At 44.2% G+C, this 25,474-nt stretch overlaps 1 protein-coding gene across 1 annotated transcript; it reads right to left on the reverse strand.

The window, feature by feature from the left end:
* Window positions 1-11,888: 11,888 nt before the first annotated feature.
* LOC136501493 (uncharacterized) lies at window positions 11,889-14,736 on the reverse strand. The gene has a single exon (XM_066497017.1). The coding sequence runs from the start codon at window positions 13,085-13,087 to the stop codon at window positions 12,329-12,331; it is 759 nt and encodes a 252-aa protein (XP_066353114.1). The 5' UTR covers window positions 13,088-14,736; the 3' UTR covers window positions 11,889-12,328.
* Window positions 14,737-25,474: the final 10,738 nt, after the last annotated feature.

Here is a 25,474-nt window from a genome sequence, read left to right on the forward strand (position 1 = left end):
TTGGCTTCTGGATGTGCAACAGATGCATAGTCTATACTGAAACCATAGTCTTGTACCCAGCTTTTGAATTCTGTAGCTGTGAAGGGGGGCCTAGATCTGTGATGATTCGATTGGGCATGCCGAAGCGGTGCATAATGTCTTGGATAAACTTGACTGCTTTGGCTACGCTATATTTCGCGAGTGGTTTGTATTCAATCCACTTGGTGAACTTGTCGATTGCTACAAAGATGTACTCGAAGCCACCTTTTGCTTTCTTCAGAGGTCCTACTTGATCCAGCCCCCAGCAGGAAAAAGGCCAAGCGGGTGGGATGCAGATAAGATTGTGAGCTGGCACATGGGCTTGTCTTGCAAACATTTAGCAACCTTTGCATTTTCTAACAAGTTCTTCTGCGTCTTTCAAAGCGGTTGGCCAGTAGAATCAGGTGCGAAATGCTTTGCCAACCAGTGTTCTTGAAACGGCATGATTTCCACAGCAACCTGAGTGTATTTTGTCTAGGATCTCTTTGCCTTCTTCAAATGAGACACATTTTAGGAGTACTCCTGATGATGCTGCTCTTCTGTAAAGTCTATCTCCTACTAGAACATAGTTTTTGCTTCTGCGAACAACTTGGGTGGCTTCTGCTTTATCTGCTGGCAATTTATTTTCTTTGATATAGTCGATGAAAACTTGGCTCCATGAAGTGTTGATTACCAAGATCTGAACACCTTTAGCCTGAATTTCATGGGTTGTTTCACCGGGTTGTTTGATAGAGGGAACTGATAGCTCTTCTATGAATACGCCGGGTGGAACCTTCGCTCTGTCTGATCCGAGCTTGGCGAGGACATCTGCTACAATGTTGGAATCACGTAGGATGTGTAGAATTTCTAATCCTTGGAAATGTTTTTCAAGTTTCCATATTTCAGCATAGTAAGCACCCATGTTTTCTTTGGTGCAATCCCAATCTTTGTTGACTTGGTTGATGACTACTGCTGAATCACCGTATACGAGTAATCTCTTTATTCTGAGGGTAATTGCCACTCGTAGCCCATGGATGAGGGCTTCATATTCTGCTTCGTTGTTTGTAGCTTGCCATAATATCTGAAGGACATATTTAAGTTGTTTTCTGTCCGGAGAAATTAGGAGAATGCCTGCACCGGCTCCTCCTAGCTTGAGTGACCCATCAAAGTACATCTTCTAGTGGTTAAGGATTGTATCTGATAAAGGCTATTGAATCTCTATCCACTCGGCCACAAAATCGGTAAGGGCTTGAGATTTGATTGCTTTCCGCGGGGTGAAATCGATGTTAAGAGCTCCGAGTTCAACTGCCCACTTTGATATGCGTCCCATCACATCTCTGTTGTGTAAGATGTCTCCGAGCAGGAAGTCTGTCACCACTATGATCTGGTGGCTTTCAAAATAGTGGCGAAGCTTGCGTGAAGTGATCAATAGGGTGTAGAGTAGTTTTTGCACATGTGGGTACCATATTTTTGATTCAGATAATACTTCGCTGATGTAGTATATGGGTCATTGTACTTTATACACGCGTCCTTCTTCTTCTCTTTCTATGACTATTGCCGTGCTGACCACAGCAGTAGTTGCCGCAATGTATAGCATCATATCTTCATCTTTCCTTGGGGGTGTGAGAATTGGTGAGGATGTGAGGTATGCCTTAAGTTTCTTGAAAGCTTCATTGGCTTCTTCTGTCCATTCAAACTTATCTGTCTTCTTTAGTAGTTTAAAGAAAGGTAGTCCTTTTTCACCGAGCCTTGAAATGAAACGATTGAGTGCCGCCATGCAACCCGTTAGCTTTTGCACATCTTTGATGTTTCTGGGTGGGCCCATCTCCGTTATGGCTCTAATTTGCTTGGCGCTTGCTTCGATTCCACGATGACTGACCAAGAAACTGAGTAGTTGTCCTAAAGGAACCCCAAACACACATTTGTTCGGGTTCAATTTCCATCTCCACTTTTTTAGGTTCTCGAAGGTTTGTCTTATGTCTTCAATTAGTGTATCCAGGTTCTTTGTTTTTAAAACTACATCGTCCACGTATGCTTCTACGTTTTCACTGATTTGATCGCCAAGGCATGTTTGGATAGCTCTTTGGTAGGTGGCTCTAGCGTTTTTGAGTCCAAATGACATGGTCTTGTAGTAGTAGGCACCAAACAGGGGTAATGAAAGATGTCTTGCTCTGGTCTTGCTCTTTTAATGCTATCTGGTGATACCCTGAATAGCAATCAAGAAAGGATAATAGGGCGGATCCTACTGTTGAATCAACTATCTGATCAATGCGTGGTAGCCCGAACGGATCTTTCGGACAGTGCTTGTTGAGATCTGTGTAATCAACACATGCACCATTCGTCCGTATTCTTTTTCTGTACTAGAACTGGGTTTGCTAGCCAATCTGGATGAAGGATTTCTCTAATGAATCCAGTCGCCCTTAGCTTTGTGATTTCTTTTTTAATTACTGCCTTCTTGTCAGGTGAGAATCGTCGTAGCCATTGCTTTACAGGCTTGGAGCTTTCATTAACATCAATTCTGTGCTCAGCCAACTCTCTTGGGACACCTGGCATGTCGGCCGGCTTCCAAGCAAAGATATCTTTGTTGTCCCAAAGAAAGTTGGTGAGCACAAGTTCCTATTTTGCCGAGAGGTGAGCACTGATGGTTGCTATCTTGGAGGTATCGCCAGTGCCCAAGTTGATTTGCTTGACGTCGGCTTCTTTTGGTGGTGCGATGATGCTGGGCTTTTTAGTCGGTATTTCTAATTCTTCTTGGCTCATCTCTACAGCAATTGTGGCTATTTCTTTTCTTCCATTGTCGGCTTGTGCTTTGGCTGCGATTTGGATTGCCTGAACATCAGAGTCAAAAGCATGCTTCAAATCACTTCGAAGAGAAAGGACACCGTTGGGTCCTGGCATCTTAAGCAGTAAATACGGGTAATGCGGCATCGCCATGAATTTTGCTAGTGCCGGTCGTCCGAGAATTGCGTGGTACGATGACTCAAAGTCCACCACCTCAAATTTGATGAATTCTGTACGGTAGTTCGAGGGTGTTCCAAAAGTGACTGGTAGAGTAATTTGTCCGAGCGGCATGGCTGCTTTGTTGGGTACTATTCTGTAAAAAGGTGTGCTTATTGGTGTGATCATCCCGGCGAGTTGTAGTCCCATCTTCCTTAGTGTTTTAGAAAAGATGATGTTGAGTCCGGCTCCCCATCGATTAGTACTTTGGTGACAGTCATACCAGTAATTGTTAGATCTAGAACCAGTGGATAATGGCCTGTGTTTCCCTATGCTAGTCCATTGGTCTTCTCTGGTAAATTGGATAGGATACTATGACCAATTGAGATATCTTGGTGTAGCCGGTTCTACTATCATGATAGTCTATAGTGCTAGTTTTTCTTGATGTTTGCTTCTACAATCCAGAGCCCCTGAGAAGATCACTGCTACCGTTCCCCTGGGTTTTTGGAATCCTTTGTCCTTGTGGTTGTCTTCATCTTTTTTCTGATTGTCCTCTTTGATGTTCTCCTTACTATCTTTTCTTGTGTATCGATCATTGAAAGTATAGCAATTTCTGATGGTGTGCCTCCCATTAGGGTGCAATGGGCAACGTATGTTTTCAATGTCATCATATCTTCTGGGTTTGGAAAACTTCTTTGATTTGTTGGCCATTGCCACGGTATTGTCTGGTCTACGTTTTCTTTCTTGATGTCTGCTATTTCGATGATTTTGTTTGTCCGGGTTGTCCTGGTTGCTTCTATCTAGGAACCTCTCTCGTGTTTTTTCTTCTACAGTAATCATCTTTTCTACTGTTTGTCTGAATTCTTCATTGTTTCTCGGATTTTCTTTGCAGAAGTCTTGAAATTGCCACCTAGCCATGATTCCATGAGAGAAAGCTTCAATTACTTCTCGTTCGGTGATGTCATGCACTTGAGCTCGTAGTTCGCTGAATCGTCGATAGTAATTTCTAAGACTTTCGCCTCCCTTTTGCTTGAGTCCTTTTAGTTCTGCATGAGTGATTGGGTGTGTAATAATTCCTGTGAAATTTTCACAAAAAGCTCTTTGCAAGTCCTCCCAATTTCTGATAGATCCTGGATTTAGTTTGTCAAACCATTAGAGGGGCGTGGCTTCTAGTGCCATGGGAAAGAACAGGGTCTTGATATCGTCGTCTCCTCTGGCTAGTTCAATTGATTGTGAATATATTCTGAGCCATTGCCTTGGTTTAGTTTTGCCATCATACTTGGAGTGGTTAGACGGTTTGAACTTGTGAGGTAATCATACCGATGCAAGCATGTTCGTGAAACAGGGGAATCTGTCGTGTGTTCCGGCTTCTTTAAATTCGGATTCGGCACCTCTTTCTGGCCAACTGTTGTTTTGATGGGAATAATTCTGTGAGGCTGTCTGGGTAGACACCCTACTCCTGGTCTTTCTTGGTTGTTTAAATTGGTGGCCTTGATTATGTTCCTTCCTACTTTCTCCGTTATGGCTTCCACCTGGCCCAAGTCTTTCGAAAGCGGACTTCCTTTGATTTTGATCTTCTTGCCTGTGGGTTGTTGATCTGGCGGGTAGTCTTAATTGGGCTCTCTCTTCATGCGTTCTTGGGATCATCGACCGGAGCAAGTCCTGGAGCTATTCATACTTCTCTCTGGGATGTGAAGTTGCTCTGAGTTCTTCTAATGCTTCTCGAATCTTATCGTAAGGCGTATTTGCCGTGCGTCTTCCTTTGACTTCTCGTTGTGATTTTCTTCTGTTGTATTCAGCCAACTCTGACTCGTATCTGATCCAGGCTTCCCTGCGCTGCTTAGCACGGTGTTGGCGCCCTTGCTTCAACTTGTTTTTTCTTTCTCTAGCTTGTTTCTGACTCTCGGTTTCTCCATCGTAGCCCTGGGCAAAGGGTGATATGTTGGATTCTGATTCATCTGATGACCTAACATCGGGTGCTTCTAGGGGATTTAACGGTGACCAAGGATGTCGAACCATGAGTACTTCCCGTGCGTGAGCTGTTCTGTTATTGGCATTGGTTTTCATACTATCAGAGTTGCTGATGACTTTAGTAGATGCCTCGATGTCACAAATCGAGTCTCCTTCTTGGTAGGGTAGAATAGCCGTCGTCGTCGTGTTGTCTAGTTAGGTACTGTTATCCTCAGGAATAGAGTCCGGCCAGTGAACGATGCAGTCTTGAGATGTTATAGTCAGGACGAGACCTTCCTGAGCTCCCTTCAGTGGCATTCTTAGTACTAGATCGAGGACTTCTCTGAGCCATGCCTGATAAGATGTTGCCATGTTTAGGAGTTCGAGTGGAGGAAGATCCGACTTCTTGAAGGGATTCCGTGCGTACTTCGAGTTGTATTCTTGATAGATCAGGGCCATGTTCTTAAGTCCCATTGGAAAAGAACTCAGTTTCCCGAAAGGACTCGGATAAGACTCCAACTTGGATAGTGGAGCTCGAATTCGAGTCGGATGCGCAAAGCTGTGGAACCTGAGTTGAATCAGACACTATGAGCTACGCGAATCCTCTGGAGATTGGATCTATCGTGGTCGTCGGAATAGAATTGTCTTCATGGTGTTTTGAATCCTCGAGGAGACGACTTTGGAGCTTGCCATTGTTGTCCGCCTCACAGATCCATGAGCCAAAGATGAAAGTTGATCTTGTTGAGAAGATCATGTTATTGAGGTCCATCGAGCTCTCGGATGCAAATTCACCAAATGCCCCTACCTGGCGCGCCAGCTGTTGATGTTTTACCATTGATAGCCTGCCACGGGGGTCCCCGGGGCAGTATTGTTCGGGCTTCAGCGTATGCGGAACTCGACGGTGAATGCAGGAGACAGTCAATTTATCCTAGTTTAGGCCCTCGACTGTGGTCGAGTAACAGCCCTATGTCCAGTCGGCGTTAGCCTCTGCGTTGGATTGATTGTGTTGTAGAAATCGTACAATTATTGTTCTGTTGTCCTCTTCCTCAGGAGCCCTGTCCCCCTTTATATAGTCAAGAGGCCAGAGTCCTAGTCGGTTTACAATGAGAGTTCCTAGTAGGATTACTAAATAGTACTACTACTAAGATTACATGGGAAGAATCCTAGTTAGACTAGATCTTCTTTCTCCCTTGCGGGGTATCCTATGGGTCCCGCATCGACAGCTGCTACCTTAGCCAAACAGTACCCTGGTAGATCTAGGCTGGATCTAAGATCCACAGTGGAGCTGATCCACGTTGAATCCTAGATCCAGATTCACTTTTCCAGTGGTGAATCCCTGCCAAACAGGCCCTAAATAAGTTTCAAGTAACTGAATTTTTTTAGTTCGGTGTCTAGGGTTGGGTTTACTTGAGATCCACTCACCGATAACATGGTATCACTAGTAGTGGCAGTGGAGACGAAACAAAAAGTATTAGATGCAAAGGATGTAAAACTTTGAAGTGGTTACTTTAAAAGTTTTAATGGCTGTCGAACCATAACATGCCACCAAAGCAGGAGAGTGATGGTGGAGCTCGAGTCACAATGGCTATGGTTTTAGAATGGATTATTGAGGAAGATGCAACGAGGGAAATGATGTTGGCGAGATACGGTGTCAATAACTAGGCAGTAGTAGAAGGAGGTTAAGGTTGGGCAGGGGGGCAAGAGGAGGCAACAACATTAAGCATGAGAGTGTCAGACGGAAAAAGATAACATAAGAGAGAATGTTGTAAATAGAGCATGGATCTGGCTTACTAGACTAAGATCAAATCGTCGCCAAAATATAACTAATGCCAAAGAAAAATATCAGCCAAGTAATGTATAGACAAATTCTTTTTAAATAGTCATGATAATTTTGGGCCATCTAGATCAACTTTGCATAATAACTTGTGCATTAAGAATTTGCTATTCTTATTATCCACAAAATGGAAATGTGTCATATCTAGAGTTCAAGTTGAGTCCACTCCAACTGTAGTTCTAGAGATAGGAGACAGAAGTATATACATAGATCATCACACATCCGTTGAGCTAAATTTTAGAACTTAGTGCTACATTCATGTGTCTAAAGTTAAATTCAGTGATGGTTTTATAGATATTTTATTGTGACAGTGGTGATTTGGTGATGGGATACACTAGCAGAGCTAAGTTCACAAGTTCAGGCCAACCTTGACTACGACCTTCCTTCCTTCGATAAAACTTTCTGTTGTCCTGCATACCTACCAAATCTACACGCATTGCATGTTAACTAGTCAAAGCAAGGATAGTAAAGTAGTTGGAATCATGCTTAATACTAATGCCATGATCAGCCTTCACTATTACAATGGCCTGGCTTCATTGATGTTGTTGGGTACATGTGAATGACATATAGAGCGGCAGGTGCACAACGGATGGGATTCTCCATGAAGAAGTAAAACACTACATGTTTACCGGTCGTAGTGGGCTAATAGCAGGCTTTTTTTCTCCCATGTGACATGCTCAGCCAAGTGATATGCGAAGCACTTAATTGCATCTCTCTCCTTGTTTCTCTCTCGTGTCGAGCAAGGCTTTTTCTCATTATACTTGCTCTCATATCGATTGGCAATTGATTTTCCATTCTATTGAGCACTTGGACTTGGACCTGTTGTCTTTTTCTTCCTCAAGGATACGTCTGCCCAAAGAAGTCTGAATCTATTAGTGACTATTGGTACTATGACAACTAAAAACATACAAAGGTCTGCTAACTACATAAACCAACACAACACAATGGTTTCATGCCTCTCTATTCTTAAAAGTGAGACAGGCTGCAAAGGCTTGCCTTGCCGCTGTTTTTGATCTCCATGCTCATAGCTCATGTTAACAATTAGCACAATTGCCATGCCTGTTGTCTGATGTGATAGATGTAGATGTAGTGGTGGTTAGCTATGGATGGTTGATGATGGAGGCTGTCGATGAAATATGGTCGGTAGTCCACCAAGGGGGGTGCCCGTGGTGGTAGATTATCGATAGACGGTGCATGTAATCAGGAATTAGATGGTGACACAAGGTGTAGAGACAGCAATTTAGACAGGTTCGGGCCGTCTGGTCGACGTAATACCCTATGTCCTGTGTCTTTGGTGTATTATATTGAGATGTATATAGATTAACCTGTCCTCTAGGGGATCCTTGTCTCTCCTTGTATACTCCGAAGAGACAAGGTTACAAGTAAAGTATCTAATTTGGTACTATTACAATATCTAGTACAACTTGTAATCTTGATATGTACGCCTTGATCTTACGGGTTGGGCCACCTCGGATGGTGCGGCCCATGTACCATCTTGTGGTACCCAGGGGTATATCCCCCACAGCTAGTCCCCGAGCGCAATGTATTCTGATGCGACACACCATTTTAACCTTCTCCGAACAGTGAGGCTTGAGTTATTGACATCTCCGACCACCGTTGTCGTCGGAGAAGTAGGTTGTCCGAAGAATGTATGGTGCTCTTAAGAAGAAAAAAAAAGATTTCCGTCTCGAGAAGTGTGCCCACTTGTATTTCTGAAAAGAAATGTAAGTGCGTCTTGAAGCGTAGCATCTTTGATCATCAGAGGCGTAGTGGTTGAAAAACAAGCACATTCACCGCAAGGTGAAGTGTGCCCACTTAGTCCCTGAGCCTGGTAGTAGGTGACGTAGGCACGTGGTGCGAGGGTCTAAAAAGAATTCCTAGTTAAGTTGAGAATCCAATCGTCGTACAGGCGATACGAGATGCACCGGCAGGTGCATCGTACCGATGTAGTCCCCAAGCTTGCTGGAAGACGAGGTATGAGCCTTGTAGCAAGGTCTAAACGAAAAAGAATATCCCAACTGTATGCGAGTCGCCAGTCGCATGTAGTTGAGACACAAAGTCCCCGAGCTGTGGTCGGAGAGTGGTCGAGGCAGTCCCTGAGCACAGGTCGAGGAGCGAGCGACGAAGTCCCCGAGCTGTGGTCGGAGAGTGATCGAGGCAATCTCCGAGCATAGGTCGAGGAGCGAGCGACGAAGTCACCGAGCCGTGGTCGGAGAGTGATCGAGGCAGTCTCCGAGCGTAGGTCAAGAAGCGAGCGATGAAGTCCCCGAGCTATGGTCGGAGAGTGATCGAGGCAGTCCCCGAGCGTAGGTCGAGAAGCGAGCGACGAAGTCCCCGAGCTATGGTCGGAGAGTGATCGAGGTAGTCCCCGAGCGTAGGTCGAGAAGCGAGCGACGAAGTCCCCGAGCATAGCTCGAAATTCCTGCAATATAAATATGTAGAATGGTAGTACATGATGTACAAAATAATAAATTATGGAGAAAAATCAGCGGTGAAGAAACAACGCTCAACAGTCATTTACAAATGAGCATGATGTGATAAAGCAGTTGGTGCTTTGTAAACATCAGTGTTAATGTGAAGTTTGTGTTTATACTTAATATAAACCGCCCAGCCAGTTAGTATGTAGCTGAGTCTCCAGCCCTAGTTAGCCCGTGAACCATAACGCGGGCGCGGAGCCCGTGCACAGTGTAGGAAGAACAAAGCGTCGCTAAGGAGCCACTGCCGACCACCCATAACGCAGAGGGCAGACGCTTGTGCACGTGTAGGGAGGAGCCGGAGACAGGGCCGTCTCTATAGGCATCGAGCGTCAACATGACTGGTCGAGGATTTGCATTAAGTATAGCTGTATGTTATATTTAAGATGGTATACATGGACAAACGTTATTTGAAGAATAATCATGACGAGGACGTTGTGGAGAAACGTCGTAATGAAAATTGTGTTAAATTTAAATATTAGAAGTATACTTATCTTTGATAGAAATCTGGTCGGCGGTGATGAAGTAGTCCGGTCCTCGAGCTTTCCGACCTGTCGTCATGACGGTGGTCGCGGTTGTCGTAGCGCCGTTCTTCGCGGCGATCATCATTGCGACGTGGTCTGGTGATCGATATGGTCGGAGCTCGGCAGAGCCGCTCGGGACGTGGTCGACGTGGTCGGAGCTCGGCGGAGCCGCTCGGGACGTGGTCGAGGTGGTCGAAGTGAGTAGTCCAGGTGATGTCATCCTTATGCCTCTAGACGGCCGCGGCGTGATGTCCGGGTGGTACTGAAGATGAATTGTTGATCCTGGTGATGATCTTGGCAGAGTCGAGGAAACTGGGCTAACCCGCAGTAGCAGTACCTCACGTGCACAGCAAGCTGGATTGTTCTGTACGTGAAGCATGCACACGTACATGCATGATTATCCTGCATGTCTTTTTCAATCTTGCTCTTTCCTTACTGGCTTGCAATCAGCAGCGTTTGGTGCCATCGTTGCCACGTGGAGCCGTGGCGATGAAGGATGCCGAGCACGAAGACATCTGTGGCCGGCCCCAACAATCTTCGTGTTTGATCCATCTAATTGTTGCCGGAGACATGTTGACGCAGGACTCCGAGTCCTGTTGCGCGCAGCCACGAGTTGCTTCGTGACGCTAAGTCTGAGGTCGTCGGCGACGGAAGCAGACCGCGATGCACAATGTCGAGGGACGCCGGGTCACCACCGACGTCGTTGATCTTGAGGTATATATGCCACCTGGTTCGCCATGGATCAGCACACACACCCCCTACCTGGCGCGCCACTATCGACGAAATATGGTCGGCAGTCCACCGAGAGGGGTGCCCGTGGTGGTAGATTATCGGTAGATGGTGCGTGTAATCAGGAACCAGATGGTGACACAAGGCGCAGAGACAGCGATTTAGACAGGTTTGGGCCGTCTGATCGACGTAATACCCTACGTCCTGTGTCTTTGGTGTATTGTATTGAGATGTATACAGATTAACCTGTCCTCTAGGGGATCCTTGTCTCTCCTTATATACTCCGAAGAGACAAGGTTACAAGTAAAGTATCCAATTTGGTACTATTACAATATCTAGTACAACTTGTAATCTTGATGTGTACGCCTTAATCTTACGGGTCGGGCCACTTCGGATGGTGCGGCCCATATACCATCTTGTGGTACCCGGAGATATATCCCCCACAGAGGCATAATGACAAGTAAAGGTTTTTGGAAAAAAAAATAAGTACTCCTTCCGTCTCAAAATAAGTATCGATATGGTATTCGTGCTGGTCAAACTTTCTTAAATTTGACTAGGTCTGTAGAAAATACTAGCAACATTTATATCTTTAAATAAGTTTGTTATAGAAATATATTTAACGATCTATCTAACGATACTAATTATATATTATAAATATTAATATTTTCTTATATTTATTTGATCAAAGTTAAAAAGCATTTGACTTCTGAAAAATGAGAATGACACTGATTTTAGGACGGGGAGGGAGTAGAGTGTAGGTGCAAAACCTATTTAGTTTGCCACCACATATTTGGTGATCTTATTGCCGATATAGCACATCTATCATTTTGGGCCCTTGCATAAATTCATGCTAATGTTTATCAATTTATCTTCGTTTGTTGGTATATTATTAGATGGTATAAGTCAACGGCAGAGAGAACAACATTTAGACGGCTTCACTGTATAACCATAAATGATATGTCACTTATTGGTTGAATGTCCTGTATGTGTTATGGTTTAGGTTACTAGCTTTCAAATAACAATGTTCGTAGTGTTATTTGCATACACAACAAGATTTATGTTGACTATATTTTACCATAAAAAACCATTAACATGTGGAGGAGCCTACACACCATGTTTACATTTTTGTCAAATTCTGGTCTCAGTCAATTCGCGAGCCAAACGCAAACATCACTATTTCTACCAAGTTTTTCAAGTTTTCACCCTAACTTTAGCCATGGTCAATATTTGGTCCCGCTTGTTTCGTGTAGCCAAACAACTTCCATTTGCACCAAGTGTCAACCAAACTTAGGGAGCGTTGGTTTTTCACCAAGGGATCAAAAAGGGTTAGTTTTCATACTGCTAAACCCTACCAATCCGCTCCAGAACAGTTCTCCCTTATGATAATTCAACATAATCAGCTATGGTGTCCACCACATAAAAAAGGCTACACGAGCATGTCTGGCTCACTCGTGATCTATTTTCCTTTAGAATGTCTATACCTCGTATTTGCGGTACTTGCAACACAAAACACAAGTCCTTTTACAATTACACAGCCCCTGGCCAATTCAAACATAGCAAACTTGCCAGGAGGGAGACCCAACACATTCATAACAGCACAATTGCAACTTCAGAGAAGCATAACTACAAGATTACAAGGTACCGTCTTTATGTAGTCAGGGTTTAGAGGGAATAATCTAAAAACGTGTTTCAGAAAGGACAAACTCGCTAGCACTTGTACGTTTCTACTTCCAAAACTTCCAGCACGAGCTTCACCTCTTGACTGAAATGCTATCCATAAAAGAAATGTGTATGGCTTCAGCCACCGAACTGACTACAATCAGAGACCACTTCAGACATTCCTTCCTGTAATAGCTTTTCTAGCCACTAAAATGCACAAGGGATCAAGAAAGCATCTCAACATGGTGTGGGTGGCATAAACTGTCAATGGCGTGGATCAGTTTCCTCCGTGGACCTACAGCAACAAGGCCCATATCTTTCAGCTGTTCCATAGTAAGAGAGGCAAGCTGATACATCCCCAGCTTTTCAGTGTCCAATATGTCGACAAACCATCGAAGACCACAACCGAAAAGCCAATTCCTCAGCCCGCCAAACCCAGCAACCTGTCTCTCAAGAAGATGGGCTCGAACTATCGTATTCGCAACAGGTGAAGATATAAGTGGCATCCTTGACATACCCATGCTTCCAAAGAAACTTGTCGCCTTCCCAGTTTCTTGATGGAACAATTCTCGAACAGCACGATCCTTAGTCCATTCTGGTTTTGCAACAGGGACAGCAGAACTGTTTGGTAATTTATCACCTGTAATAATTGGAACATCCTCATGGACTATACTGCCATGCATTGGAGGGGAGTCCTGACATTTCTTGGCTGCCAACTTCTCGGGGTGCTTCTTTCTGGCAGCATCGCAGTCTCTCTTGCTCCTACTTATGCAAGACTGTTTAGAACTTATTGTGGGCATGCTTGATTGAGGATTTGCAGTAATAGGTGATTGTGGAGGAATTAATATGGTGATACGCTGTTTCTTGACTATTACCCAGTCATCATCCCCATAAAGGCAGTTCCTTGAACATATAGGATCAGCAGAAACCTCTGGATGCGGTTTCTCATCACGAACATTAGACATGGCTAGTGAAGTGTTCATAAACAGTTTTTTATGCACGCAATACAAAACCTCCTTGCTGCTTAGAGAAGTACCTAATAATAAGATTAAGAAAGAAACAAATGATCATTCATATTTTCATATACTGTGCAGAAATAAATGTAGAGCAATAACAATTAACAAAAGCTATCTAGTGGAACTTAATTGCTGCAAATCCTCAACCTTGATTGCTTCTGTTGGGTTTCAACTCTAGCCTACCCCAACTTGTTTGGGACTTAAAGGCTTTGTTGTTGTTGTTATTGTTGTTGTATCTAGTGGAACTTAGCTATATATGCACAAAGTATGAAAAAAACTTACTTAGAAAAGAAATTTTCATATACTGTGCAGAAATAAATGTAGAACAATAACAATTAACAAAAGCTATCTAGTGGAACTTAGCTATATATGCACAAAGTATGAAAAAACTTACTTAGAAAAGAAATTTCATATACTGTGCAGAAATAAATGTAGAACAATAACAATTAAGAAAAGCTATCTAGGGGAACTTAGCTATATATGCACAAAGTATGAAAAAACTTACAACAGAAAGGAGGGAAGATCAAATGTAAGAATATAACCTTGTCATTCAAAACACAAGCAAACATACATGTAGCTAAGACAAGAACAGGAATAGCATGAACAAAGATATACAGTTCTGGTGGACTATAGCAAGCACATCTCTTGATTGGCTCCAGTATATAGCATAAACCTTCCAGTTTCATCAACTTTCAACAAAATATAAATAAGCCTATATCTAATCAGTCAACTGTTCATTATTCATAGACATCAAATCCATTTGCACTTGACATATCGTTAACACTCTTACTACCATAGTGTTTCATTGCTTGCAATGGTAAAATCAATGTATTAAAACTCAGTTCACAGACGTAGCAATGTTATGAGAGACAATCAACAGAAAGCACGAAACGAGGAGGTCCATCCTATCTAACACTCTACAAGCTCTAGGTTAAAAAGGTAAATTAACAAGTACCATAAATGCAGGTTCAAAAAGCAGCATGGAAAGCAATTAAGAACACACTGCTAGGTGCTAGCTTACTAGGCATGGTAGTTTTGACCATGATAGCAGAATTAGTAAAATTACTTCTCTCCACTTTTCAGTTACAAGAAAAAAAAAGAGGCACTTCTATCATAAATTACAAGAAGAAACAAATCAAATATCAAACATTGAAAACAAATTATAGCATGAGGATGCTGCCAGCCTGCCACTTGTCATGTTGCTGTATCTAGTTAATTGAACACCCAAGGATCAAATTCTAAGATACAACTCTTATGCTTCTATATGCATAGAGAGGAAACACAAAGTAGTGAACCTAAGCCATCCAGTCTCACCCAAATTGACTGGCGTACCTACATAAACAATTAAACACAAGGTTCCAAAGGCGCTAGGCACTAGGCAGGCGCCAGGCCACTGATTGGCACCTACGACGCCTAAGCAGAGATTAAACACGATTAAGCGTTTGTGTTTTTTCTTTTCTTTTTTCTTTTTTATTTTGGCTGCCGGGATGTCTTCAAGTGCATCATTGCATCACAGATTCAGTCCAGCCTTGTTACAACAAAAGGGCCAGCAGCGGTATCTCCCTTGGCCCAGAAGATATTAAGGGGCCCAGGCCCATTAAAAACCCTACACATCAACCTTATCCATGCCCATTCTGTTTCCCTTCCTGTCTCCCTCCCAGCGTGCACACATCCGCCGCACGTCCGCACAGCCAGCCGCATTTCACATACCGCAAGGTCTGGGATTGCCGGACTCAGGTGGCCCTAGGCCTCTTGATAGCACGCACCATGGAGGCACGCGTAGGGGTGGCAGTTACTTGAGGAGGAGTTGGTGCTCGAGGTTCTCCTTGCTGCTGGACTAACGCAAGTTGTGGAGATGGCGGCTGCAGCCACGGCACAAGCACATATTGTTTCTTCGCGTGCTGCTGTCCCAACGCGCTCGCACATGCTCCTGCCCCTCACCCATGCACGTGCTAGCTTGCCATCATCCCAATTTCCCATGATTCCACGCCACTGGTCGGTGTTTAATTGGACGCCTATGGCCAAGGTGAGGCACCAAGGCTCCATTTCGCACTTAAATGTGCCTAAGCGAGCGCTTAGTTGTGTTTTTTAACACTGGTTAAACATATGCAATTGGATCCAAGTGAAAGAGAGCAGTTTAATAAGGTAAGAAGCAACCGAGTCTGAAGAACATGAGCAGCAGCCATAGATCCAAGAGGAGTATAAGGCTTAATGAAGTCATCAACTATACAGAACATGGCATCATCCACGATGACTGACCAAGAACTGAGTAGTTGTCCTGAAGGAACCCCAAACACACATTTGTTTGGGTTCAATTTCCATCTCCACTTTTTCAGGTTCTCGAAGGTTTGTCTTATGTCTTCAATTAGTGTATCCAGGGTTCTTTGTTTTTAAAACTACATCGTCCACGTATGCTTCTACGTTTTCACTAATTTGATCGCCAAGGCATGTTTGGATAGCTCTTTGGTAGGTGGCTCTAGCTGTTTTTGAGTCCAAATGACATGGTCTTGTAGTAGTAGGCACCAAACAGGGTAATGAAAGATGTCTTGCTCTGGTCTTGCTCTTTTAATGCTATCTGGTGATACCCTGAATAGCAATCAAGAAAGGATAATAGGGCGGATCCTACTGTTGAATCAACTATCTGATCAATGCGTGGCAGCCCGAACGGATCTTTCGGATAGTGCTTGTTGAGATCTGTGTAATCAACACACATGCACCATTCGTCCGTGTTCTTTTTCTGTACTAGAACTGGGTTTGCTAGCCAATCTGGATGAAGGATTTCTCTAATGAATCCAGTCGCCCTTAGCTTTGTGATTTCTTTTTTAATTGCTGCCTTCTTGTCAGGTGAGAATCATCATAGCCATTGCTTTACAGGCTTGGAGCTTTCATTAACATCAATTCTGTGCTCAGCCAACTCTCTTGGGACACCTAGCATGTCGGCCGGCTTCCAAGCGAAGATATCTTTGTTGTCCCAAAGAAAGTTGGTGAGCACGAGTTCCTATTTTGCCGAGAGGTGAGCACTGATGGTTGCTATCTTGGAGGTATCGCCAGTGCCCAAGTTGATTTGCTTGACGTCGGCTTCTTTTGGTGGTGCGATGATGCTGGGCTTTTTAGCCGGTATTTCTAATTCTTCTTGGCTCATCTCTGTAGCAATTGTGGCTATTTCTTTTCTTCCATTGTCGGCTTGTGCTTTGGCTGCGATTTGGATTGCCTGAACGTCACAATCAAAAGCATGCTTCAAATCACTTCGAAGAGAAAGGACACCGTTGGGTCCTGGCATCTTAAGCAGTAAATACAAGTAATGCGGCATCGCCATGAATTTTGCTAGTGCCGGTCATCCGAGAATTGCGTGGTACGATGACTCAAAGTCCGCCACCTCAAATTTGATGAATTCTGTACGGTAGTTCGAGGGTGTTCCAAAAGTGACTGGTAGAGTAATTTGTCCGAGCGGCATGGCTGCTTTGCCGGGTACTATTCTGTAAAAAGGTGTGCTTGTTGGTGTGATCATCCCGGCGAGTTGTAGTCCCATCTTCCTTAGTGTTTTAGAAAAGATGATGTTGAGTCCGGCTCCCCCATCGATTAGTACTTTGGTGATAGTCATACCAGCAATTGTTAGATCTAGAACCAGTGGATAATGGCCTGCTGTTTCCTATGCTAGTCCATTGGTCTTCTCTGGTAAATTGGATAGGATACTATGACCAATTGAGATATCTTGGTGTAGCCGGTTCTACTGTCATGATAGTCTATAGTGCTAGTTTTTCTTGATGTTTGCTTCTACAATCCAGAGCCCCTGAGAAGATCACTGCTACCGTTCCCCTGGGTTTTTGGAATCCTTTGTCCTTGTGGTTGTCTTCATCTTTTTTCTGATTGTCCTCTTTGATGTTCTCCTTACTATCTTTTCTTGTGTATCGATCATTGAAAGTATAGCAATTTCTGATGGTGTGCCTCCCATTAGGGTGCAATGGGCAACGTATGTTTTCAATGTCATCATATCTTCTGGGTTTGGAAAACTTCTTTGATTTGTTGGCCATTGCCACGGTATTGTCTGGTCTACGTTTTCTTTCTTGATGTCTGCTATTTCGATGATTTTGTTTGTCCGGGTTGTCCTGGTTGCTTCTATCTAGGAACCTCTCTCGTGTTTTTTCTTCTACAGTAATCATCTTTTCTACTGTTCGTCTGAATTCTTCATTGTTTCTCGGATTTTCTTTGCAGAAGTCTTGAAATTGCCACCTAGCCATGATTCCATGAGAGAAAGCTTCAATTACTTCTCGTTCGGTGATGTCATGCACTTGAGCTCGTAGTTCGCCGAATCATCGATAGTAATTTCTAAGACTTTCGCCTCCCTTTTGCTTGAGTCCTTTTAGTTCTGCATGAGTGATTGGGTGTGTAATAATTCCTAGTGAAATTTTCACAAAAAGCTCTTTGCAAGTCCTCCCAATTTCTGATAGATCCTGGATTTAGTTTGTCAAACCATTAGAGGGGCATGGCTTCTAGTGCCATGGGAAAGAACAGGGTCTTGATATCAGTCGTCTCCTCTGGCTAGTTCAATTGATTGTGAATATATTCTAAGCCATTGCCTTGGTTTAGTTTTGCCATCATACTTGGAGTGGTTAGACGGTTTGAACTTGTGAGGTAATCGTACCAATGCAAGCCTGTTCGCGAAACAGGGGAATCTGTCATGTGTTCCGGCTTCTTTAAATTCGGATTCGGCACCTCCTTCTGGCCAACTGTTGTTTTGATGGGAATAATTCTGCTGAGGCTGTCTGGGTAGACACCCTACTCCTGGTCTTTCTTGGTTGTTTAAATTGGTGGCCTTGATTATGTTCCTTCCTACTTTCTCTGTTATGGCTTCCACCTAGCCCAAGTCTTTCGAAAGCGGACTTCCTTTGATTTTGATCTTCTTGCCTGTGGGTTGTTGATCTGGCGGGTAGTCTTAATTGGGCTCTCTCTTCATGCGTTCTTGGGATCATCGACCGGAGCAAGTCCTGGAGCTATTCATACTTCTCTCTGGGATGTGAAGTTGCTCTGAGTTCTTCTAATGCTTCTCGAATCTTATCATAAGGCGTATTTGCCGTGCGTCTTCCTTTGACTTCTCGTTGTGATTTTCTTCTGTTGTATTCAGCCAACTCTGACTCGTATCTGATCCAGGCTTCCCTGCGCTGCTTAGCACGGTGTTGGCGCCCTTGCTTCAACTTGTTTTTTCTTTCTCTAGCTTGTTTCTGACTCTCGGTTTCTCCATCGTAGCCCTGGGCAAAGGGTGATATGTTGGATTCTGATTCATCTGATGACCTAACATCGGGTGCTTCTAGGGGATTTAACGGTGACCAAGGATGTCGAACCATGAGTACTTCCCATGCGTGAGCTGTTCTATTATTGGCATTGGTTTTCATACTATCAGAGTTGCTGATGACTTTAGTAGATGCCTCGATGTCACAAATCGAGTCTCCTTCTTGGTAGGGTAGAATAGCCGTCGTCGTCGTGTTGTCTAGTCAGGTACTGTTATCCTCAGGAATAGAGTCCGGCCAGTGAACGATGCAGTCTTGAGATGTTATAGTCAGGACGAGACCTTCCCTGAGCTCCCTTCAGTGGCATTCTTAGTACTAGATCGAGGACTTCTCTGAGCCATGCCTGATAAGATGTTGCCATGTTTAGGAGTCCGAGTGGAGGAAGATCCGACTTCTTGAAGGGATTCCGTGCGTACTTCGAGTTGTATTCTTGATAGATCAGGGCCATGTTCTTAAGTCCCATTGGAAAAGAACTCAGTTTCCCGAAAGGACTCGGATAAGACTCCAACTTGGATACGGAGCTCGAATTCGAGTCGGATGCGCAAAGCTGTGGAACCTGAGTTGAATCAGACACTATGAGCTACGCGAATCCTCTGGAGATTGGATCTATCGTGGTCGTCGGAATAGAATTGTCTTCATGGTGTTTTCGAATCCTCGAGGAGACGACTTTGGAGCTTGCCATTGTTGTCCGCCTCACAGATCCATGAGCCAAAGATGAAAGTTGATCTTGTTGAGAAGATCATGTTATTGAGGTCCATCGAGCTCTCGGATGCAAATTCAGCCGAATGCCCCTACCTGGCGCGCCAGCTGTTGATGTTTTACCATTCGATAGCCTGCCACGGGGGTCCCCGGGGCAGTATTGTTCGGGCTTCAGCGTATGCGGAACTCGACGGTGAACTGCAGGAGACAGTCGATTTATCCTAGTTTAGGCCCTCGACTGTGGTCGAGTAACAGCCCTATGTCCAGTCGGCGTTAGCCTCTGCGTTGGATTGATTGTGTTGTAGAAATCGTACAATTATTGTTCTGTTGTCCTCTTCCTCAGGAGCCCTGTCCCCCTTTATATAGTCAAGAGGCCAGAGTCCTAGTCGGTTTACAATGAGAGTTCCTAGTAGGATTACTGAATAGTACTACTACTAAGATTATATGGGAAGAATCCTAGTTAGACTAGATCTTCTTTCTCCCTTGCGGGGTATCCTGTGGGTCCCGCATCGACAGCTGCTACCTTAGCCAAACAGTACCCTGGTAGATCTAGGCTGGATCTAAGATCCACAGTGGAGCTGATCCACGTTGAATCCCTAGATCCAGATTCACTTTTCCAGTGGTGAATCCCTGCCAAACAGGCCCTAAATAAGTTTCAAGTAACTGAATTTTTTTTAGTTCGGTGTCTAGGGTTGGGTTTACTTGAGATCCACTCACCGATAACATGGTATCACTAGTAGTGGCAGTGGAGACGAACAAAAAGTATTAGATGCAAAGGATGTAAAACTTTGAAGTGGTTACTTTAAAAGTTTTAATGGCTGTCGAACCATAACATGCCACCAAAGCAGGAGAGTGATGGTGGAGCTCGAGTCACAATGGCTATGGTTTTAGAATGGATTATTGAGGAAGATGCAACGAGGGAAATGATGTTGGCGAGATACGGTGTCAATAACTAGGCAGTAGTAGAAGGAGGTTAAGGTTGGGCATGGGGGCAAGAGGAGGCAACAACATTAAGCATGAGAGTGTCAGACGGAAAAAGATAACATAAGAGAGAATGTTGTAAATAGAGCATGGATCTGGCTTACTAGACTAAGATCAAATCAGTCGCCAAAATATAACTAATGCCAAAGAAAAATATCAGCCAAGTAATGTATAGACAAATTCTTTTTAAATAGTCATGATAATTTTGGGCCATCTAGATCAACTTTGCATAATAACTTGTGCATTAAGAATTTGCTATTCTTATTATCCACAAAATGGAAATGTGTCATATCTAGAGTTCAAGTTGAGTCCACTCCAACTGTAGTTCTAGAGATAGGAGACAGAAGTATATACATAGATCATCACACATCCGTTGAGCTAAATTTTAGAACTTAGTGCTACATTCATGTGTCTAAAGTTAAATTCAGTGATGGTTTTATAGATATTTTATTGTGACAGTGGTGATTTGGTGATGGGATACACTAGCGGAGCTAAGTTCACAAGTTCAGGCCAACCTTGACTACGACCTTCCTTCCTTCGATAAAACTTTCTGTTGTCCTGCATACCTACCAAATCTACACGCATTGCATGTTAACTAGTCAAAGCAAGGATAGTAAAGTAGTTGGAATCAGGCTTAATACTAATGCCATGATCAGCCTTCACTATTACAATGGCCTGGCTTCATTGATGTTGTTGGGTACATGTGAATGACATATAGAGCGACAGGTGCACAACGGATGGGATTCTCCATGAAGAAGTAAAACACTACGTGTTTACCGGTCGTAGTGGGCTAATAGCAGGCTTTTTTTCTCTCATGTGACATGCTCAGCCAAGTGATATGCGAAGCACTTAATTGCATCTCTCTCCTTGTTTCTCTCTCGTGTCGAGCAAGGCTTTTTCTCATTATACTTGCTCTCATATCGATTGGCAATTGATTTTCCATTCTATTGAGCACTTGGACTTGGACCTGTTGTCTTTTTCTTCCTCAAGGATACGTCTGCCCAAAGAAGTCTGAATCTATTAGTGACTATTGGCACTATGACAACTAAAAACATACAAAGGTCTGCTAACTACATAAACCAACACAACACAATGGTTTCATGCCTCTCTATTCTTAAAAGTGAGACAGGCTACAAAGGCTCGCCTTGCCGCTGTTTTTGATCTCCATGCTCATAGCTCATGTTAACAGTTAGCACAATTGCCATGCCTGTTGTCTGATGTGATAGATGTAGATGTAGTGGTGGTTAGCTATGGATGGTTGATGATGGAGGCTGTCGATGAAATATGGTCGATAGTCCACCAAGGGGGGTGCCCGTGGTGGTAGATTATTCGATAGACGGTGCATGTAATCAGGAATCAGATGGTGACACAAGGCGTAGAGACAGCAATTTAGACAGGTTCGGGCCAGTCTGGTCGACGTAATACCCTATGTCCTGTGTCTTTGGTGTATTGTATTGAGATGTATATAGATTAACCTGTCCTCTAGGGGACCCTTGTCTCTCCTTGTATACTCCGAAGAGACAAGGTTACAAGTAAAGTATCTAATTTGATACTATTACAATATCTAGTACAACTTGTAATCTTGATGTGTACGCCTTGATCTTACGGGTTGGGCCACCTCGGATGGTGCGGCCCATGTACCATCTTGTGGTACCCAGGGGTATATCCCCCACAGCTAGTCCCCGAGCGCAATGTATTCTGATGCGACACGCCATTTTAACCTTCTCCGAACAGTGAGGCTTGAGTTATTGACATCTCCGACCACCGTTGTCGTTGGAGAAGTAGGTTGTCCGAAGAATGTATGGTGCTCTTAAGAAGAAAGAAAAAGATTTCCGTCTCGAGAAGTGTGCCCACTTGTATTTCTGAAAAGAAATGTAAGTGCGTCTTGAAGCGTAGCATCTTTGATCATCAGAGGCGTAGTGGTTGAAAAACAAGCACATTCACCGCAAGGTGAAGTGTGCCCACTTAGTCCCCGAGCCTGGTAGTAGGTGACGTAGGCACGTGGTGCGAGGGTCTAAAAAGAATTCCTAGTTAAGTTGAGAATCCAATCGTCGTACAGGCGATACGAGATGCACCGGCAGGTGCATCGTACCGATGTAGTCCCCAAGCTTGCTGGAAGACGAGGTATGAGCCTTGTAGCAAGGTCTAAACGAAAAAGAATATCCCAACTGTATGCGAGTCGCCAGTCGCATGTAGTTGAGACACAAAGTCCCCGAGCTGTGGTTGGAGAGTGGTCGAGGCAGTCCCTGAGCACAGGTCGAGGAGCGAGCGACGAAGTCCCCGAGCTGTGGTCGGAGAGTGATCGAGGCAGTCTCCGAGCATAGGTCGAGGAGCGAGCGACGAAGTCACCGAGCCGTGGTCGGAGAGTGATCGAGGCAGTCCCCGAGCGTAGGTCAAGAAGCGAGCGATGAAGTCCCCGAGCTATGGTCGGAGAGTGATCGAGGCAGTCCCCGAGCGTAGGTCGAGAAGCGAGCGACGAAGTCCCCGAGCTATGGTCGGAGAGTGATCGAGGTAGTCCCCGAGCGTAGGTCGAGAAGCGAGCGACGAAGTCCCCGAGCATAGCTCGAAATTCCTGCAATATAAATATGTAGAATGGTAGTACATGATGTACAAAATAATAAATTATGGAGAAAAATCAGCGGTGAAGAAACAACGCTCAACAGTCATTTACAAATGAGGATGATGTGATAAAGCAGTTGGTGCTTTGTAAACATCAGTGTTAATGTGAAGTTTGTGTTTATACTTAATATAAACCGCCCAGCCAGTTAGTATGTAGCTGAGTCTCCAGCCCTAACTAGCCCGTGAACCATAACGCGGGCGCGGAGCCCGTGCACATGTAGGAAGAACAAAGCGTCGCTAAGGAGCCACTGCCGACCACCCATAACGCAGAGGGCAGACGCTCGTGCACGTGTAGGGAGGAGCCGGAGACAGGGCCGTCTCTGTAGGCATCGAGCGTCAACATGACTGGTCGAGGATTTGCATTAAGTATAGCTGTATGTTATATTTAAGATGGTATACATGGACAAACGTTATTTGAAGAATAATCATGACGAGGACGTTGTGGAGAAACGTCGTAATGAAAATTGTGTTAAATTTAAATATTAGAAGTGTACTTATCTTTGATAGAAATCTGGTCGGCGGTGATGAAGTAGTCCGGTCCTCGAGCTTTCCGACCTGTCGTCATGACGGTGGTCGCGGTTGTCGTAGCGCCGTTCTTCGCGGCGATCATCATTGCGACGTGGTCTGGTGATCGATATGGTCGGAGCTCGGCAGAGCCGCTCGGGACGTGGTCGACGTGGTCGGAGCTCGGCGGAGCCGCTCGGGACGTGGTCGAGGTGGTCGAAGTGAGTAGTCCAGGTGATGTCATCCTTATGCCTCTAGACGGCCGCGGCGTGATGTCCTGGGTGGTACTGAAGATGAATTGTTGATCCTGGTGATGATCTTGGCAGAGTCGAGGAAACTGGGCTAACCCGCAGTAGCAGTACCTCACGTGCACAGCAAGCTGGATTGTTCTGTACGTGAAGCATGCACACGTACATGCATGATTATCCTGCATGCCTTTTTCAATCTTGCTCTTTCCTTACTGGCTTGCAATCAGCAGCGTTTGGTGCCATCGTTGCCACGTGGAGCCGTGGCGATGAAGGATGCCGAGCACGAAATCTGTGGCCGGCCCCAACAATCTTCGTGTTTGATCCATCTAATTGTTGCCGGAGACATGTTGACGCAGGACTCCGAGTCCTGTTGCGCGCAGCCACGAGTTGCTTCGTGACGCTAAGTCTGAGGTCGTCGGCGACGGAAGCAGACCGCGATGCACAATGTCGAGGGACGCCGGGTCACCGCCGACGTCGTTGATCTTGAGGTATATATGCCACCTGGTTCGCCATGGATCAGCACACACACCCCCTACCTGGCGCGCCACTATCGACGAAATATGGTCGGCAGTCCACCGAGAGGGGTGCCCGTGGTGGTAGATTATCGGTAGACGGTGCGTGTAATCAGGAACCAGATGGTGACACAAGGCGCAGAGACAGCGATTTAGACAGGTTTGGGCCGTCTGATCGACGTAATACCCTACGTCCTGTGTCTTTGGTGTATTGTATTGAGATGTATACAGATTAACCTGTCCTCTAGGGGATCCTTGTCTCTCCTTATATACTCCGAAGAGACAAGGTTACAAGTAAAGTATCCAATTTGGTACTATTACAATATCTAGTACAACTTGTAATCTTGATGTGTACGCCTTGATCTTACGGGTCGGGCCACTTCGGATGGTGCGGCCCATATACCATCTTGTGATACCCGGAGGTATATCCCCCACAGAGGCATAATGACAAGTAAAGGTTTTTGGAAAAAAAAATAAGTACTCCTTCCGTCTCAAAATAAGTGTCGATATGATATTCGTGCTGGTCAAACTTTCTTAAGTTTGACTAGGTCTGTAGAAAATACTAGCAACATTTATATCTTCAAATAAGTTTGTTATAGAAATATATTTAACGATCTATCTAACGATACTAATTATATATTATAAATATTAATATTTTCTTATATTTATTTGGTCAAAGTTAAAAAGCATTTGACTTCTGAAAAATGAGAATGACACTGATTTTAGGACGGGGAGGGAGTAGAGTGTAGGTGCAAAACCTATTTAGTTTGCCACCACATATTTGGTGATCTTATTGCCGATATAGCACATCTATCATTTTGGGCCCTTGCATAAATTCATGCTAATGTTTATCAATTTATCTTCGTTTGTTGGTATATTATTAGATGGTATAAGTCAACGGCAGAGAGAACAACATTTAGACGGCTTCACTGTATAACCATAAATGATATGTCACTTATTGGTTGAATGTCCTGTATGTGTTATGGTTTAGGTTACTAGCTTTCAAATAACAATGTTCGTAGTGTTATTTGCATACACAACAAGATTTATGTTGACTATATTTTACCATAAAAAACCATTAACATGTGGAGGAGCCTACACACCATGTTTACATTTTTGTCAAATTCTGGTCTCAGTCAATTCGCGAGCCAAACGCAAACATCACTATTTCTACCAAGTTTTTTCAAGTTTTTCACCCTAACTTTAGCCATGGTCAATATTTGGTCCCGCTTGTTTCGTGTAGCCAAACAACTTCCATTTGCACCAAGTGTCAACCAAACTTAGGGAGCGTTGGTTTTTCACCAAGGGATCAAAAAGGGTTAGTTTTCATACTGCTAAACCCTACCAATCCGCTCCAGAACAGTTCTCCCTTATGATAATTCAACATAATCAGCTATGGTGTCCACCACATAAAAAAGGCTACACGAGCATGTCTGGCTCACTCGTGATCTATTTTCCTTTAGAATGTCTATACCTCGTATTTGCGGTACTTGCAACACAAAACAC

Source organism: Miscanthus floridulus, chromosome 13, assembly GCF_019320115.1.
Source record: "Miscanthus floridulus cultivar M001 chromosome 13, ASM1932011v1, whole genome shotgun sequence".
NCBI classification, from domain to species: Eukaryota; Viridiplantae; Streptophyta; class Magnoliopsida; order Poales; family Poaceae; genus Miscanthus; species Miscanthus floridulus.